This window comes from Arvicola amphibius, chromosome 6 (genome assembly GCF_903992535.2).
Source record: "Arvicola amphibius chromosome 6, mArvAmp1.2, whole genome shotgun sequence".
Taxonomy (NCBI): domain Eukaryota; kingdom Metazoa; phylum Chordata; class Mammalia; order Rodentia; family Cricetidae; genus Arvicola; species Arvicola amphibius.
In genome coordinates this window covers 89602259-89621881 of record NC_052052.2, presented here as the reverse complement: position 1 = coordinate 89621881, position 19623 = coordinate 89602259, and the positions used below count along the sequence as shown (strand labels likewise).

The following is a 19623-nucleotide window of genomic DNA, read 5'->3' as shown; positions in this document are numbered from 1 at the left end:
CAGAGATCCTGGAAATGGGCCATCTGTAGTAACAGATTTAAGCAGAAACTTCTAAGGAGCTAAAATATCCAAAGATAGAATAACTTACTTTCAATAAATATCAATCAAGATTAAAAAGTATGAAAAATAAAATATGTCTGAATAAATTTAAAAATATATTTTATTTTAGCCTTTAAAAACAAACAACCAACAAAACTTATCAGCTAGGCATGCTGGCATGTGCCTGTAATCCTAGCATTCTGGGAGACACAGCAAGATTGCCATGAACTCCAGGCTGGTCTAAACTACAATGAGACCGTGTGCTGAAATAGCAAAGCTATTACAGAAAGCTTTCAGCAAATACAACAGTAAAAAGAAATGTGTTTGTTGTCTTGAGTTTTGAGATGGGGTCTCATGCAGTATGTGCCCCAGAACTAGAAGATGACCTTGAACTCTTGATCCTCTTGCCTCTATCTCCTACGGCTGGGATCATAGGCATACACTACCTTGCTCAGCTGTGAACTGTTTCTATCACCCATTTCCCCTTCCTAGTCACCATTTGAGTCACTATGGGGGCTGGGCACATCTGGAGGGTTCACAACAACTGAATGGTCGCTAGCAATCATGAAAATAAAATACCTTTGTATCTCCGAGTCATTTTACTCTGAGAACCCAGCCTTTTACATTTTTTATTTTATTATCTCCGTGTGTGTGTGTGTGTGTGTGTGTGTGTGTGTGTGTGTGTGTGTCCCCTCAGGTGCCAGATGAGGATGTCAGATCGGCTGAAGGTAGAGCCATAGGCAGGTGTAAGCTGACCGAGATGGGGGCTAGAAGCTGAGTCCAGTTCTTTGGAAAGGCTGTAAGTATCCCCAGAGGCATCATCTCTTCAACACAGCCTTTTAATGTTTCCCTGAAGTAACTCATTCAACAAAGGCATAAGGCTTCTTTATCTTACATATACATATCTGTTAAAAAAGCATAGTCCATACTGGTTCATGAATGTGGACCGAGATTCAAGCAAATGAAAAAGTATCTTTTAAATTTCGACCATACTTATTTTTTTATTATAGCCTTAATAACATTATATAGAGCCGGGCGGTGGTGGCGCACGCCTTTAATCCCAGCACTCGGGAGGCAGAGGCAGGCGAATCTCTGTGAGTTCGAGACCAGCCTGGTCTACAAGAGCTAGTTCCAGGACAGGCTCCAAAGCTACAGAGAAACCCTGTCTCGAAAAAACAAAAAAAAACAAAAAAAAAATAACATTATATAGAATAACATTTTAAAGTTTTGTTAAATTTAATTAAAATTGACATTATAATCATCAAAACTATACATTTTCATTTTTAGCTGACTCAACTTGATACTATGCTCTCAGTTCACAGTAATAAAGGAATAGGATAAGCTACTACTATTTTAATTGTTAAAAACATAAACATTTTTTTGCTAAACTTTTATAACCCATAACACAAGGCCATCCAGTATCTACTGGCTGAATGTTGAACACAATGACCTTAACTTAAAAACAGTTTGGATTGCCCTGCCTGTGCTGTCAGCACTCCGGAGGATGAGGCAGAAGAATCCAGAGCTTGAGGCCAGCTTTTGCTGAAAACTTGTATCACCAGTACAAAACGAAGCCTGTTTGTCCAGATTAAACACAACTTATTTATTTACTAAGTATGTATCTACAAGTTAATTTTAGATGGTTATACAAATATCTTTGATATGCATTCTCATGTAGTCAGAGATTTAGTTTTAAGTAAATATTAGCTGGGTGATGGTGGTGCACGCCTTTAATCCCAGAACTCGGGAGGCAGAGGCAGGCGGATCTCTGTGAGTTCGAGACCAGCCTGGTCTACAGAGCTAGTTACAGGACAGGCTCCAAAGCTACAGAGAAACCCTGTCTCAAAAAACCAAAAAAAAAAAAAAGTAAATACTAACCCCAGCCTAGTTTCCCACAATTCACCACACACCATGGGCAATACCAGATAGGATGATAAAACTTATCTGCTTGTCCAAATAAATAAACCCCAAACATTTCTGGGACACAAAACTATGACAGAAATCTGCTACTTCCATTACTTATTAGCATTACTTAACCTTTTATGACAGTGATTATTATTATTAAAGGAGGAATAACATTATTTATGAGATGAAGAAGGTCTCACGTCTCAGCCTGGCCTTGAACTTAATAAGCAGCTGATGATGACCTTGGATTTCTGAGCCTCCTGCCTCCACTTCCCAAGTGCTCACATCAGTGGAATATACAGCTACTTGTAGTTCAGGCCACATTGGAGATATAACCAGAGCTTCATGCACAATTGGCAAGCACTCTACCAACGGAGTTATATGTCCCAAAGCCCAAAAAGCAAATTTTAAGTCCTATATAATTAATAAAGACAGAAAAGATGAATTTAAAGAGTGGAAACCTGGCCAAGCATGGTAATGCACTTGGGAAGCAGAGAATCAGGCAGACCTCTACTAGGCCAGCCTGGTTTACATACTGAGTTTCAACTAGAGCTACAATAGGGAGACTCTGTCTCAAAAGGAAAAATGTAAACAACTGGAAAAGTTTCTGAGCAAACCATCAGAATTCACTCAACTTAAAATCTGAGCTCTCTTCACTTGATTCATATATATTTTTATTCTAAACTTGTGCATAGAAGTAATTCAAATGCATAAGCATGTAAATATTTAAGTAGATGTAATTCAAAACTACTCTAATTTCAAACTGCAATTGGAAGAATCAAAACCGAAATCTCACATTAATTTTTTCTTTGTTTTGTTTGGGTTTTTGTTTTTGTTTTCTTTGATACAGGATTTTTCTGTGTAGCCCTGACTGTCCTGAAACTATATAGGTCAGGCTGGCCTCAAACTCAGAGATCCACAAACATCTCTGGCTCTTAAGTGCTGGGATTCAAGGCATGCTTATGCTGTGCCACCATGCCTAACTCCACTACCAAAATGAAGGAAGGAAGGAAAGAAGGAAGGAAGGAAGGAAGGAAGGAAGGAAGGAAGGAAGGAAGGAAGGAAGGAAGGAAGGAAAATAGGAAGAGGAAAAGGAAAAAGAAAAAAGAAAAAAATGGCTTTTTGAGACAGGGTCTCACTACAGATCCCTAGCCATCCTGAAACTATGTAGACCAGGCTGGCCTCAAACTCACAGAGATGCACCTATTTCTGCCTCCGAGTGCTGGGATTAAAGGCGTGCCCCACATCTGGCATGGATAGCAGGTGTGGGCCAGTGGCAGAGAAGAATGCATGAAGCACAAGGCCTTGGTTTGATGCTCAGTGCTGGAACTGGGTATGGGGGCAAAAGGAGAGGAAATAAGGAGAGAGAGACAATAAATTGTGTGTCTTAAAAGCCAGGGTAACAAAAAAATATAAATCAGTTACCATGAGAAGAGCAACACAAAGGTCAAAACACATACATACATGACATTAACTACATAAATCATTTTGAAAGTAACTTGGGAGGATGTAAGCAATGTCACAGCTAAGAATATACAAGTAGAGTTTCTTTAGAATGTGCAAAACAAATGCCTTTATAAGAAAAGGGTTAATTCATATGAGCATCCTAAGGTTCCAAATTCTTATGATATATATGCACTTGTATAAAAATGTCATAATAAAACTCATTATTATATGTAATTACTTATTATTAAATATAATTAATATAAGCTAATAAGCATTTTAATTCTGGGTTCTTTAAGCAGTCCAAAATATACATACTTGTCTTTTAGGTGGATTTTGGTATGACCCACTTACCTGGCATATCCAGAAAAGATAAGTCATAGAGACTCATTCCAATAAGGTTCTTAGTAAAATATAGTAGAAGAGAAAAAAATGGGACATCTAGAAAGAATAGTGTGAAGTCTTGGTGACAGCCTTTCACTGGAAAAGGAAGAGGTTGGGTGTACCAGAGAATGGGTTTAATTTTTCCTCAAAGAAGAAAATGCATTAAAAACATTCAATAATTTAGAGCTGGAGAGATGGCCCAGTGGCTAAGAGCACTTGGGTCAAGAAGACCCAGGTTTGACTCTTAGCATCCACATGGCAACTCATAACTGTCTCAAACTCCAGTCCCAGAGGATCGGATGCTCTCTTTTGGCCTTCTCAGGCACCGGGGATACACATGGTGAACAGACATACATTCATCCAAAACCACCTATACATATAAAATAAATATTTTTAAAATTCAAATTAAATTTAAGACATTTAATTTTCTTTTCACTTTTGTTTTTATGAATTCACTGTATATTTTAAATGTTTTATGCAGCAAGTAACATTTTTTGCTAACACTTTCTCAAATGCCATCTTAGCTCAGGATTTTCCCCTCAGGTAGAACTGCTTTTCCAAACCAATTGACCATGGTGCTGGAGAGTAGAGCCCAGGCCTCACATACACCATACCCCCGGCTTCCTCCATTAGATAATAAACCTACTACTGCAAGGATCTGTATTCCTGGCAGAATCTCTGCAGGTGTAGCTATTTAGTTGGTGCTGAAACAATAAATCTTTCCCTGTTTAAAGTTTAAAATTTTTAAGTTCTATTTCTAAAGTCTGCCTATTTTCCTGTTTCTAGTGAAATAATTATTTTGGGGATAAATAGTAAACAGAAGCTTGTCTAACATGTGCAAGGTCCGAGAGGGATCCCTAGGACTACGAGAAAAACTAACAAGAAAAGAAACTAAAACCGTAAGATCAATTTCTAACAAACATCTTCCAACTATTAAAAATATGGCTTTGGGCTAGGGAGATGGCTCAGTGGGAAAAGCACCTGCTGTGCAGACAGAGGCCCTGAGTTCCCAGCACGCGTGGGAAAGCTGGGCACGGTGCTGCGCATCTGTCACCTCAACAGTCACTGAGATGAGTGAGTTCCAGGGGCTCACTGGCCAGAAAGTTTTGACACAATGGTGAGCCCCAGATGAGACCTTGACTCAAAACACAAGGTGAAGAAGTTGTACAAGAAGACATCCATGTCAGCCTCTAGCTTTTATACTTGCATGTGTAAGCAAGTGTGCCTGCATACACGTGTGCACACATATACATAGATACACACAATACTTTTAATGTAACTATTTATACATGGGAGAAAATAAGTAAATATATTTTTATTTCCTCAATTTCAGTACTCATATCACAATTAAGATTATGAGGGTGACTCAAAACAATGCATAAAAAAATTCAGAAATTCTAGTCAAACTATTCCAAAAGCCAAAGGATGCTAACAACTATTTATATTCTTAAATATTTATATATATAACATAAAAACATCAAAACACACACAGTTTTACTTACTAAGAAATATGATTAATTACAGTGGATTTTATATGTATATAAAGGTATAATATAAATATAAATATTCTCTAATAGACGTATAGAAATTATTCTTGTGGGACAAACAAACAAGCCAAGTAGCCGTCTAGTTTTACCTGGACCTCCTGATTCATCCCCCAGCCCTGCATCTTACAGTGAGCTTATATGCCCAGTGTGGCAGCTGGTGCCAGGAGCACAGGTGTCGTGGCTCAGAAGCTCCTAGAAAGGAGGGTTTAACGAGCATGGAGACTCTCTCAGCTAATCTACACTTCTTTGTCTCATCCCAATGTTTGCTCATCTTTTTCTCCCCAGTTTGACCCATTCTTTTCTTTTGTCTTCACACAAGCCCCATGGTTTGACCATTGAACTTATTCCCACCTCAAAGACTAACATCTGCGCTGCCTCTTGACCAGATCACTGAGAGAACTAATGCAGACGCCAGCATCCTTCAGTGCATTTTCTCGACTTCAACATATTTTAGTTTCCACTTCACTATGTCACATTTTGTAGTGATGATCTAAGGAAATTAACCCACAGCATCAACTTCCCTACTCCCTGTAGTTAGATCACTGCTGTCTCGATAAGTCCTATGTAGTATCAGGCTTTGCCAGAGAAATGCCAAGATTACAGCCTCTTCGCTCATCCCTAAAACTTTAAGAAGTCTTAACATTCTTTCAGCAGTGATTACCAACCTTTCCCTATTATAGCACAAACGGAAAACAATAATGTAAACAGCCCACTGGGTAAATGGGCAAAGTTGCTCAAGGCTGGGACTCAGTCAGGAGGTTCTAGCCTCCCAGGCATGTTCAGCCTGTCCAGGGACCAAGGGCTGAGGAGCTCTGACCTCTGGAACCTTGAATTGCACTACAGAGGCACAAAAACTGACAAGCTCTGGTTTTCAGTCCTGAAACATTCACTACACCATCCCAGTGGACCAAAGAAACAAAGATGGAAACAAAAGGTCATAGGAATTGTCTTAACAATCATTTTGAACATGTGCATTTAGCATCCCGTACAAGGTGTGGATTAAATTACACCCATCTCAGACAGGTGTCATGACAGAATCTACCAAAAACTACCAAAGGGGTTTAATTTAATATAGCAAATATCAACACAGGAGAAATTCTAAGAAACAAACAACAACAAACCCTAACAGCTTCGTAAGAGCTTTCCATACAAAAAAGAAGATAATAATAACATGTTTTAATAGCCAAGCCTTGAAGCTTTGGGGTTATTAGTACTTTTTAAAAGGAAAAACTGAAAATGTAAAGTCTTTGCATTTTGACGCAGTATTTAACATCACACACACCCAGTCCCGGAACAGCAGCTGCTCCCTGCCTTCCTTTCTTTTCCTTTACTTTGTTTTCTAGGTCCACAGTTCATTGCTTTTGTTTATCAAATGTCCTTTGACACGGGAAAATGGGAAAATAATTAGTGCTTTAGTTAGAACAAAAAGCACAGAAGTAATAATCCATTAAAATGCACAAGACTAAATGCCAATATATCTGTTTATTAGAGCTTCCAGTAAGTAAAGTCCAAATAAAATGATCTATCCAACTGCTATAGTTTGAAAGTTAAATCTTTTTTGTACTTTTAGAAAAACTGCAGCACAAATTAACAGAGTAATGAAAACAAAATTACATCTGAAACACAATTTAGAAAACATATTTACCTCTTTCCGATAAATTGTAATAAGCTATTGGCAACAAAAGCCAGCAACAATAAAATACAGACATTTATAACATGAAGACAACAAAAACAGGAACTTTAAAACTTTTACTTGAGATGAATATAAACATGTAAATAGAAAACCATCCCTTTAACTTTTAACCATTTATCTTTCATATCCAGCAACGAAGACTTCGACTTTTCAGTACAAACTTCTTACTGCTTTCCCTTTCACATGTACTTTTTACTCTATGGCACACAGTTGTTAGCAGCGTACAGCTGATGAAAAGCATTAGATGCCCAAGCCCATGCTGCTTCACTGTGACTAGGGAAGACTTAAAGCTAGCACTGTGTCTATTGAATCATAGCATACATACTGTATTGCCCCGTGCTAGTCTGATATATGCTAGTTGGTACTGCCATGGTAGCAATGTTAGGTGGTGTTCCTTCTTCCTCTGATTTTTCTTCTTCAATCTTGGGAATACCAGGCACATCAGAGGAAAGTTCATTCAGTATTTTTCTAAAATATAATTTAACAATATAAGCAATTAGGATATAAAAAGAAACAGGAAACAGGAAAGCTATAAATAATAGTTGTTTTGCTCTATAATTATTGTACCTATTGGGGTAAAAACATTGCAGGAGGAAAGTTAGTTAACTCACCTATATGAGGGTCTTCGTGAAAGAATTTCTCTACGTTTATGAGAATCGATTACTTCTGATTCTGCAGAATCATCTGTCTCTGCAATTGTTGCTACCTATAATACAAGATTTTCTGAAACCCATCATAAAATATATGATCTTCATCCTCATTCAAAAACTGGTGATTAAGAATCTGCTGGTAGAATTCAGCTTAGTGCTTGTGTGAAAAGGAAAGCAAAGAATGGTACAGACTGTAAATACTACATAAACTCAGTGGAAAGAATATCTGCCATTCCAAGGAGGGGTCACAGGAAAGGGAAAACACCAAACACTTCAGACCCAAAACTCCAAACCTGAATTGTTTTTGTAAGTCCAGATAACACTGAGTGAGACCGTAACAGAGGTGGGAAAACTACCCAATTTAGCGTTTTCTTCACATTACCGCTGGCATAAGCTGAGTATAAAAGTCAGAGACTAGGTAGGCCCAAAGAAGAATGAGTACTTACGTAGTAAACAAGTCAGCAAACTGGGCTTATGAAGAGAAGGATTTATATTATGAAGATTATGTTAGAGTTTAAAGATTCTGAAGTCAAAATAAACTTCTGTTTAAAGGGCCAGTAAGATGGGCTCAGTGAACAAAAGCACTTGCTTCTAAGCCTGACAACCTGAGTTCAGCCCCAAGACCCACGGGAGAACAAATGTCCACTGGCTGTCCTCTGGCCTCCGAGGAGACACTATGGAATGCACCCAAAGACACACCCACATAAAGCATAGGCTGATGGCTGGGTGCGAGACAGACAGACAGGGAGACAGACAGAGAGACAGACAAAAATAACAGCATCAGAGTTTTCAGAATGATTTCACTCTTAAGCCAGGCAACAATACAATGATATAACAATTAAAGAAAATGAGAAAACTAAAATAATGAATCTCTAAACATGTCTTCTGTCGATTTATTTAGTCTCTTAAGTCTACGGTTTAGGAGAGACGAGTTTATGAAACTTTGTATTAGGATTACATGAGAATGTGATGTGCAGAAAACTAAAAATATCAAGAACAAAAGCAAGGCCATGTAGTTCCTGCTCTACAACAGGGTGAGTACAGTTAAGAACAGTGTGAGTCTGTTTGAACCCCAGCACCACATAAAACCTGGTGTGGTAGTATATGACCATAAACCCAATACTTGAAGGTAGAAACAGGAACATACAAAATTCAAGGTCATCCTTAGAGACAATGAGTTTGAAGCCAGTTTGAGCTTCAAAAATCTTCTCTAGAAAAAGTGCCAAAAAGGAGGAAAAAGAGTATCGGTATATTTTTCTCTTGAAAATTCCAAGTTTGTGCAGAATTAGCAGATTTAAATTATTTCCAGTATGAAAAAGATGACATAAAGTAACATATATTTTAACTAGCCATCTAGTCATGCCAGTATACACACACATACACACACACATACACACACACACACACACACACACACACACACACTTCAAAACAAAATGTTGTTCAGAGCAAATTGATAAAAATTGCTTGCCAAGTAAAAATATATTAAAAATTCATTTCTGATTTTAATAGAAGGAATATATAGTCTTCAATGCATATATACAGGTGTGTATTGTGTATACACTTACATATATATATTCATCCACAAATAGGACACTTCTGGTCATGGATACAATACACAAAAACACACAAAGAACATAACTTATTGAGGAAAAATGTTGCCCTATATGGTGATGTATCATGTATCTTACACTGGCAATACACTTCACATAGCTGTCCGAAACTACTGCACTTCCCTCATGTGCAGTAGTGGCCATTATTTTATCCAGTTTAGAAAAGATTAGATGACTGGTGGAATACGCCTTTAATCTCAACATTCGGGAGGCAGAGGCAGGTAGATGTCTGTGAGTTTGAGGCCAGCCTGATCTACAGACCAAGTTCTAGGATAGACAGTGCTACACAGAGAAACCCTGTCTCAAAAAAAAAACAGAAAAAAAGGAGAAATAGAAAAGTTGACATGAATATGAGCAATACATTATGAAATATCATAATGAATGAAACCACTATTCATGTAACTAATATACAATAATAAAAGCATTAAAAAATTAAAGTTCCGGCAGAATGATTGTCACATAAAACACAGAAATTCAAAGGTAAGATCTATGAGCATTTATCTCTACAAAGACAAGTGATTTCATTCACTAAAAACAACAGCAATAATGAAGTATCAGAATATAAGGCAATGCTGCCTTCCAATACCAGCCAGCTAAAACTTGTACTTCCAATAAAAGCCATAATGTAAGAAGTAACAAGGGAAAAATGTTCTTACTTTATAATTTGGATCAGAAATTACAAATTCTTGCAATCAAAGGTCACAAAATTAAAGACAATGATAGGAACTATTTTACACCCTGAGAACAAAGGACAGACAGACTATTCTGACAAGACAGCACGCTTAGGAAGTATGCGTATTTCTCGTATCACTGTACTGTGGTCGTCACGGCATTCTGTGATAAGCTACACTCGGGCATGCAGGCAAAGGCAAGGTTAAGTATATATGCATGTCTGTTTTCCTCACAGACTGGAGGCTTATCTGTCACCAGTTAGGTTCAAATAACTTCTACACTTAAGGAATAATGATAACGTGACATAAGAAAGAAGCAGAAATCCATTCAGTAGATAAGTATGCTATAAAGTGCATGCATAATAATTTACATCTATTAATAGAAAAAAACTACTTTCAATAATTAGGACCTGTGATCACTCTGGTAATAATAGGTAGTACAATATGTATCTGATCGCAATCCCACAGCATGGAAATAAAGTGCCCAAGTGATGAGGAGCCCCACTTTGAGACTGGGTACAACAGATGCTGGAGCATGAGCTGAGCATGAACGAAGACCTGAAGTTTAAGTCCCAGCAGCAACAGAAATAAATAGTGACAGCCTGACTTCTAAGGGTTGCATTCACTAAATGTAAAATAAATTTCTGGGCCAAGTGCAATGATGCACTCAGGAGGCTGAGGCAGGAGGTCTGCTGGCTTACACAGTGAGTTTGAAGTCAGCCAGAACTATAGTTTTCATAGTACTATGTTTAGTACAATGTCTTACAAGAACCCTCAAAATACCACTAGAGAGCTTTGCTAAATAAATATAAATCTGGAAACAAGAAGTTAAAAGATAAAATTGCTTAACTAGCAATTATTCATCATGTAAATTAAGAGCAACAATGTACCACACATAAAAAGAAAATCTCCCAAGTATCCAAGAAGATGTCTTGAATGTAAAGTTACAGTAAAGAGACAAGTGGTGGCACTTGCCTGTAGTCCCATGATTTGAAAGGCTGAGGAGGAGGAGGAGAAGAGTTCAAAGCTAGCCTTAGTTACAATGTGGGACCTTATCCAAAAGAATAAAATAAAGAAAAATGATGATAAATGAATTAAATAAAAGAAGAAATTTTAAAGCTCCAGAAAGTCAAAGACAGGTTGCCAAGGAAGGAAGCTAACCTGCAGAGTTTGTACTGGTGGTGACTGAATAACCGATGGATGTGGTGTCTGAATTACTCCCTGGACCTGCACAGTTTGGCCTGAAGGTAACTGTACTAGAGTCACAGCTGGGGAGCCTCTTCCAGTGCCTGATCCAGCTACAGAAACCTGAAAAAATGACCATCATTGAGGATTAAAGCTGGACTTGCATGGCTTCTGTTTATTTTTAAGAGTACCACTTGCTATCACAACCAGCCTGCTTCTCTTGAATCTTAGAAATGACAAACACATGGGGTACTTACCATTAGGAGGTAGTCACCGTCCTGGAACTGTCATTCTCTGATGTGACAGATACTAAAGAACCCATGCGCCTCACTTTTGGTGCCCATGCTTTGGCAGCTAAGAATGTTCCGAGCACAAAGTTCTAAAGCAGTTAAACTACCTCGATGCAACTCATGCTACTAGCAGGGATGCCCTCTTCAGGCCAAAATACAAACTCTTCCTCTTTAACTTCTTAAGAGAGACTGGAGGAAATTTAAACATGAATTACTTTTGGATAAATGAAATGTTTTGTATATGGTAATTTTTTCACTATTTTAGATGCAAGCTGATATTCTGTCTCAATATTAGTTTAAGAAAAAGCAATTTTACAGTCTATAACCACACAAATACACATGTACACACACACACACACAAACACATACACACACAGAGTACACCAGAGAGCAAAGAAATTACAGGACCTTTCAAGCCTTAAGTATCTCTGCTCCAGAAACGTCTCCTGTCTCAGGGTTGGTGTAGCCTCCTAACACTTACCCTCTTCCCAACATGGATCAAGAGAGAACAAGAGCCATCCAACGGTTTTGAACTGAGAGAAGAGTTAATTTAGGTGTCTCCCATCTACTGAGCACTCGTAACAAACTTGCTTTGAACTGGACTTGAAATCTACTAAGATCCCTAGTGAGAACATGCCATTTCAACCTGCCACAATAATTTTAGAAACTTTACTGCATTTACTTAGGTTCACTACACATTATGGCTTATTCAAACCACTCAAAGATCTTAAAAATGAAATACACTGTGGGAGAATCTTGAGTAATACAAGAACCTAAAAGTGTTATTTTTCATGGAAGCATCCAAGTGAGACCTCAATTTTTAAGAAACACCAATGAGTCCCAAGCTACTTTACTAGTGTATGTTACTTTAAAAACTATTTTAAGCTGTGTTTGCAAGGTGGCAATGGTGGCACTCAGGAGGCTGAAGCAGGGGGATCATGATTTTGTGGCCAGGTTGGGGAACACAGAAAGACCTCTCTTTGGAAAAAAAAAAAAAACAACAACAACTAGATTTATAACAAATAATTGTGATTTCCTTACATCATCATTCTCTAAGAAAGCAAATCTTTCTCTAGTAATCCCAAAGGTTACAATTTAATCATAAAAAAGAAACCATATGCCAAGCACTGAACTATGTGGACTGATGATAAAGCAGAATTGTTAAAAATGATGCCTAAGAAACGACAGATCAAATAGGTAGAGTTAACACCACTCATCAGCCACGAATGTCACGTACAGACAAGTGAAGTCAGAAAGTGACAGCTGACACGGACAAGCTACCAGGCGAGCTCAGCCGGCCTACCCCAATATCACCTGCCTTGGGGTTCAGCCGGCCTACCCCAATATCACCTGCCTTGGGGTTCAGCCGGCCTACCCCAATATCACCTGCCTTGGGTTTTGGAAGAAAGAACATCTTATATGTAACCATAGGTTGAACAGTTCAAGGTAAAAAGAAAAAGTATTTATTCTACAACTCTCAGCACAAAAGGCAACACTGTAAAATTATAAAAAGCCATTTATCTCCATGTTAACTGCCAAAAGGTTCCCTTCTCCTCACAGCTAAATCTCAAACTATTTTGTCTCGGGACATCTTTATACTTAAAACTTGCTAATGACCTCAGTTTCTTGTTGTTTTTAAGTATTTTATTACATTTAGAGTGATTTTGTGTGTATGTGTATGTGTATGCCATGGTATGTGTATATGCACTGTGTGTGCTACTTTGTGTATGCCAGTGTGCATGTGAAGGTGAGAGGACAGCTTACAGGAGGCGGTTTTCTCCTTTACCACGTAGTTCCCTGGGGTCAGACTCGGGCCATTAAATTGGCAGTTGGCTGTCAGCATCTGAGCCATTTCATCAACCCTACAGTATTTACATTACCTAAACCTACTGGATTTCAACCTAGTAGAGTGCTAGTAAATATTTAATAACCAGGTCCTAGGAAATGGGAATCCTGACAGAGTTTTTGCTTATATCTGTGATATAAACTATGTATTATGCATCATGACTTGTTTCAGGCTGCAACTGGAAACCATATACACAAAGCTGAAAAAAGATGTACATGTCTGGCTTTTGTAAGCCCACACAAGACAGCTCCAGAGGGTTTTATCTACTGATTTGTATCACACTAGAAAGTAAAAGGGAAAAATTACCAACCAATAGCTCAGCAATAGTAAATCTACTACATGCTATCATTTTATGAAAAAGTTACATTTCTTCCAAAACAAAACTATTTCCTAAAAATAGTGATAGTACTTTTACTTTGAGGATTTTGTTTGTATACATGTGTTTTCAGTTGGTTGAGGTTTGATGCTGTTTTTGAGACAAAGCTTCATAATGTATTCCTGGCTAGCCTGGAACTTACTACAAAGAACAAGCTAGCCTCAAACTAACAGAGATCCAGCTGCTTCTGCTGAGATTACAGACACACACCACCATGGCAGACTAACAGCTTCTTTTTAATGATTAAGGTTTTCGTTGTTTTTTGATTTTCTTATTATTATAATTATTTTGCATAAATATAATATAGATTCTTTCCTTCTACCATGTGGATCCTAGGAACTGAACGAGGCCATCAGGTGCCGTGCAGCAGCATGTACTTTAACCTGATGAGCCATATCATCAACTTTGAGACAGGTTCTTGATATGTAGAACAGGTTAGTCTGGAATTATACATACTATATATATTCATTCAAGAATGGCCTCAAATTCATGATGCCCCATCCCATCTCTGCCTCCCAAGCGCTGAGATTATAAGCATGCTCCACCACACCTGGCTTTAATGACTTGTTTCAATCAAACAGATCTAGACTCTTATTTTTGGTTTGTGAACCTAGCCTTTAATGGCTGAGCCATCTCTGCAGTCCCAGATGCAGACTCTAATTATACTTACAAAATGAATCTGCAATGTGTTGCATTGGGTGATATGTGAAGAAAATCTGAACCTCACACAGTGGATTTTAAAGGGCAGGAGGATTACTATAGCTTTTCACAGGCGAGAAAGAATGTCTTCTTTGTCACAACTCTGAAACTCACAAGTGGTTGTTCCTGACTCTGAACCAATGACATTAACATCCATTGATCTGTATGTAGTCTTTGGATGGATCTTTAACCCACTCAAGACTATGCGACACCATGAAATACTTCTAGGAAGGCACTGGCTCAGTGGGTGAGGCTAACGTGGAGCACAGCACCTTTCCTCAAAACACATCCCACCTCATGACAGAGGACCTCAGGGCCATGCTGTACCACAGTTCTTACTAGTCCATTCAGAACTCTCACTTCGGAGGAATGGCAATGAAGAAAAAAGGCTAATCATGCTTCTTGATGCTAGGAACACGGTTCAAATTAAGACCAACAGTTTACCCTCCACCCATTGTTTTTGTATATCAGTACAAATATCAGTACAAATGCTAATAGAGAGTAAAAGGTAAATAATATTTTATTATTATACATAAAAGACAATACCTTTTATTATGTATGAAAGCATCTTCAGAGTCTCACCCAAGGTTCTGCAGTGCACAGAACACTTTGTGATAGCTACTCTATAATAATGTTGCATTACAGTCTGCTGTTGCTTAAGTCAAATAGAGGCTGAGGCAGGCTGAGATTTCAACTCTAGTAAAGCTTCACAGCCAGGGCTCATACCCAGTAACACTGACCGTTTGTAGATCACTGATTAGCAAAATATAAAACATGCTTTTAACTTGTATAGAAAGGCAAAACAAAACCACTTTAACCCAAAGAGAAGCTAGCATACTGTCATAAGACGCTGCTGCACCCTCTGCAGGTGTCCTTAGCCCACACTTGCTTTTCTTTTCTGAGATACGGGTCTCAAACTCTGGCCTTTACCAGTTGACCTCCTCAGTAACTGAGACTAGAGGCACAGCACAATGACAAGCTGGTGGTGAAAAAAATTTAAAACTATGACAGTTGCTCATATTGAAGAACTTTACTCTGTAGAATTAGAGTTCTCTGACAAGTCCTACCACTGCATCTTAATGATCTGCTTTTTTAATTTTTAATTTAAAAAAGTAAGACATTTGATGATAATGAAACTACAGCAGAGAAACTCAAGAATACTAGAAATATCCTCAAAAGTTGTGCTGTACATGCAATCTGTGTATTCACTTCCTGTGAAGAAACACTCCAGCTTCAACAGATGAGATCATTTGAAGAACTAAATCAAGAATGGATCATAAGCTTTAAATATATATATTATATATTTTATACACACACACACACACACACACACACACACACACACACACATCCTAGTTAGGTTACTATTGCTGTGAAGAAACACCACGAGCAAAGCAACTTGCTGAGGAAAGGGTTCATTTCAGCTTATACTTCCAGGTAGCAATCCATCACTAAGGGAAGCTGTGGAGTCAGAGCAGGAATTCAAGCAGGGACCTGGAAGAAGGAACTGATGTAGAGGCCATGCAGGAACTCTGCTTACTGGCTTACTCCTTATGGCTTGCTCAGTATACTTTTTTATACACCCCAGGACAACCAGGGATAGTACCACCCACAATGGGCTGGGTTCTCCCCCATCAATCACTAATTTAAAAAATCTTCCACAGGCTGGTCTTCATTTTCGTAATTGAGGCTCACTCCACTCAGATGCTTTCAGCTTGTGGCAAGCTGACATAAAGATGTGTGTGTGTGTGTGTGTGTGTGTGTGTGTGTGTGTGTGTGTGTGTGTGTGTGTATCTATAGAGAGGGGGGAGATCATGCTTTCAGTCACTCTATCTTTCAAGTATCAGTCTGAAGACTCCATATTAAACAATAGTTCTATCAGAAATGGTTTAGAAATACCTGATGCAGGTCAAGATGACTCTGAGTAAAACCTCTGCTGCCAAGACTTGACCTGTGTTTGATCCTGGAACAACATTGTGGAAGAAGAGAACTGACTCCCACAAGCTGTTTCTCTAACTTCCACATACACACCATGGTACACATATATTCATATCAATAATATATTTTAAACAGTACCTGGGCCAGACACAGTGATACATGTCTTTTGTCCCAGCCTTCAGAAGACAGACAGACACCTCTGTGAGTTTGAGGCTAGTTTAGTTTACATAAGCAAGACCTTGTCTCAGAAAAACAAAGCAAGGCAAAACTAATGAAGAAACATTTTGTAAATTCCCTCAAACACAGGCAGTACTAAAATTCTAGAGGTGAGTTAAGTGAATTCTTCAATGATAATTCTTTTATGCCCAAACTCTGGGCAGCCAAAAGCTTAAGAGACCATCATTAAACTTCTAAAATAAAAATAATGTACCCTTGACTTTAGATGTATCCTTTAAAGAAGAAAGCACTTAAATCTGCAAAGCTGACATTCTATATGCTCACTAGCTTTGAGGATGCTATTAAGTGATAAACATTAAGCCTGCAACTATATTGATAGAGTTAATGGACTTAAAAATCATTATTACTCATTAAAAGCTCACATGACCTCGTGCACCAGGTTCCTGACCCTCATATCCCCCTGCATTCACTTCCCATGCTTAGGCCCATCTATACCATCCTGAAACCATATGCTGGCCATTGCCTTCTGCCATAGGCCCACCTACAGTGCCTAGGAATTTTGCCTGCACAGTTTCCTGTAACATGTAAGAAACCCAGCTTCCCCTGCTTAGGCCCACCTATGCTGCTCAGATTCTTCCTCTACCAGTCCTACAGAAGACAGTAGACCTCTCAGACCTACTACTAAGTACTTCCTGAACACTGTAAATACCTCCATTGGAGGAAGACAACAGAAGGGAGGAAAGGAGGAAGAGAGGAAGGGAGGAAGGGAGGAAGGGAGGAAGGGAGGAAGGGAGGAAGGGAATTCAACCAACTAACTACTCCAGATGCACATGCACAAGTCCCAGGATAAAAACAAAAACAAAAACGACATCTCTTCCCCACAACTAAATCCCATAATAATAGAATCTAATGAAAGTGCCTGGAAGAACTTCTGAAAACTTCAGAATTATTATAATCTTGTTAAAATAACTCATAGAAGACATGAACATACTCTGAAAACAAAAACAATAAGGTGAATGAAGTAAGAAAGTCAATCCAAGATGTGAAAACAGAATTCAACAGAAACAGAACTGCTGAAGAAAAGTCAAAATGAAGCAATGTTGGAAATGCAAAACTCAATAAGCCAAGTGTAAATCTCAGTGGAAAGCCTCACCAATGGAATGGACCATCGGAAAACAGAGTCAGGACTCAGAGGATAATGCATAGGAAATGGAAGGTCAATTGAGAAATTTTGAAATAAATATGAAGAGAAAGTGGGAAGCTGGTGTAGGAGGATCTTCTTTCTATGTGTTGCTTTCATTGGTTGAATAAAGAAAACTGCCTTGGCCTTTGATAGGGCAGCCCTTAGATGGGCGGAGAGTACAGAACTGAATTCTGGGAGAAAGAAAGCAGGGTCAGAGAGAGCTGCCATGGAGCCAGCTGCCAGGTCAGACATGCTGAATCTTTCCTGGTAAGCCACGACATCGTGGTAAAATACAGATTAATAAAAATGGGTTAAACAAGATGCGACAGTTAGCCGATAAGAGGCTAGAAATAATGGGCCAGGCAGCAATTTAATTAATAGAGATCTCTGTGTGATTATATCGGGCATAAGGTAGCTGGGTGGCCGGTAGCCGGGCAGTACACCACACCCAACGTGATGGACTAAACCCACTTAAAAACCTGAGAGGGCTTGAAAAGGAATTATAGACACAAACATATTTAACACAGCCTTTTTGCTGTTTGTTTGGCGGGCTTGCTGCAAAGAAATTTTCCTGACTCAGCAGCAGGAAAAAACTGGGCATTTTAAAATGCCAGCTTTCTGGGTTGTGCCATCAGCATGACCTCTGTCTCTTGCAGGAGTCATAGCATTTAGATGGGGGTCTGTGAGTAAAATGTTACAGCTTGCTTAATGGCAATATGAACTTGCTGTGTACCTGGAACTGTGCTCGGCTCAGGGGCACCAAATGGCTCTGTGGCAGGAGTGCCTTTGGCTCTGCTCCACCATGCTGAACTGTGCTGAACTCAGGAACTATCATAATTATTATAATAACAGCACAGTTAAGGTTTAGACTGGGCAGTAAACAGGTGGTACCATATTACACCTACATAGCACAACTTAAGTTTTTAAGAAGTGCTCAGCATTTTAAGGAGTGCTCCTGGATAGTAAAGAATTACAGATTCACAATAGGACAGATTCAGACATAAAAGATCCATAAATGGGCCGGGCGGTGGTGGCACACGCCTTTAATCCCAGCACTCGGGAGGCAGAGGCAGGCGGATCTCTGAGTTCGAGGCCAGCCTGGTCTACAAGAGCTAGTTCCAGGACAGGCTCTAGAAACTACAGGGAAACCCTGTCTCGAAAAACCAAAAAAAAAAAAAAAAAGATCCATAAATGGGTCACAGTGTTAGACATACGTAGGCTTGGGAGAGAGAAAAAAAAGAGTATAGTCATAAAAAAGTTAATGTTTTTTTAAAAAGGGTAAAGTCTTTAAAGAGACAAAATAAAATAAAGTGATAGAGTAAAAGTAAGCCACGTAAAAATGGAAAATTCACAGAGAGTCTGGACTCTTTGTATTATTGTGTTTTCTTTAAATTCTTTGACTGTGAAGAAGCAAGGTACAGAGAGACATTTCATTATATGGGCTGCCACGCTGAACCAGAATGGATATCATAAGGGTATTATGAATTCAGAATTTGGGTCTAAGGATATGATGCTTTGGAAAAGAGGTTCTTCTTTTGTTTTCACAGAGGATGAGACCCTGTGGATTGCTTCTATCCCAATATGGTATGATAGACCACATTCTCCTGAAAGGTCACCGTGAACACTTTCAGAAAATTACGTCATTCAACTGCCAATTGAGATGAACCTAGCACACAGGTTATACCATAAAAGACCTGATTAACAGCGCCCCCATACAGCACAAAGCAGTTTGGAGAGAAATAACTGTGCCCACATTCCCAAATATTGTTTATAAATGTTCTTTTACATTTAAAGGGGGATATGATATAGATATGGATAATTTGCATTGGTATGGATTTTGCTTTAGTGATATAAATTTAAGGTCAATTTTGTTATATGTATAGATATTTCTGATCTTGATTAAGGTATTGATTGTGTAGTTCATTTAAAATGTAATGTATAATTAGGAAATATAGGTTGTTAATGGTTAATCATCAATAATAGT

At 38.6% G+C, this 19623-nt stretch overlaps 1 protein-coding gene across 15 annotated transcripts in view; it reads right to left on the bottom strand.

Annotated features, from left to right (window-relative positions):
- Crem (cAMP responsive element modulator) overlaps positions 1-19623 on the bottom strand; it is a 66742-nt gene that overhangs the window by 21735 nt on the left and 25384 nt on the right. For 6 of the 15 annotated variants that reach the window (XM_038332603.2, XM_038332624.2, XM_038332607.2 and 3 more), the window contains exons 3-4: positions 7623-7717; positions 7337-7479 (exon numbers count right to left, since the gene is read on the bottom strand). The exons of 3 other annotated variants lie outside the window; for them this stretch is intronic. In XM_038332603.2, the coding sequence (XP_038188531.1) occupies positions 7337-7479; positions 7623-7717 (238 nt within the window). Of the gene's footprint in view, positions 1-7336; positions 7480-7622; positions 7718-11106; positions 11254-19623 lie in introns of all 15 variants that reach the window. 6 more of the 15 variants (XM_038332600.2, XM_038332601.2, XM_038332604.2 and 3 more) reach the window with 2 other exon arrangements.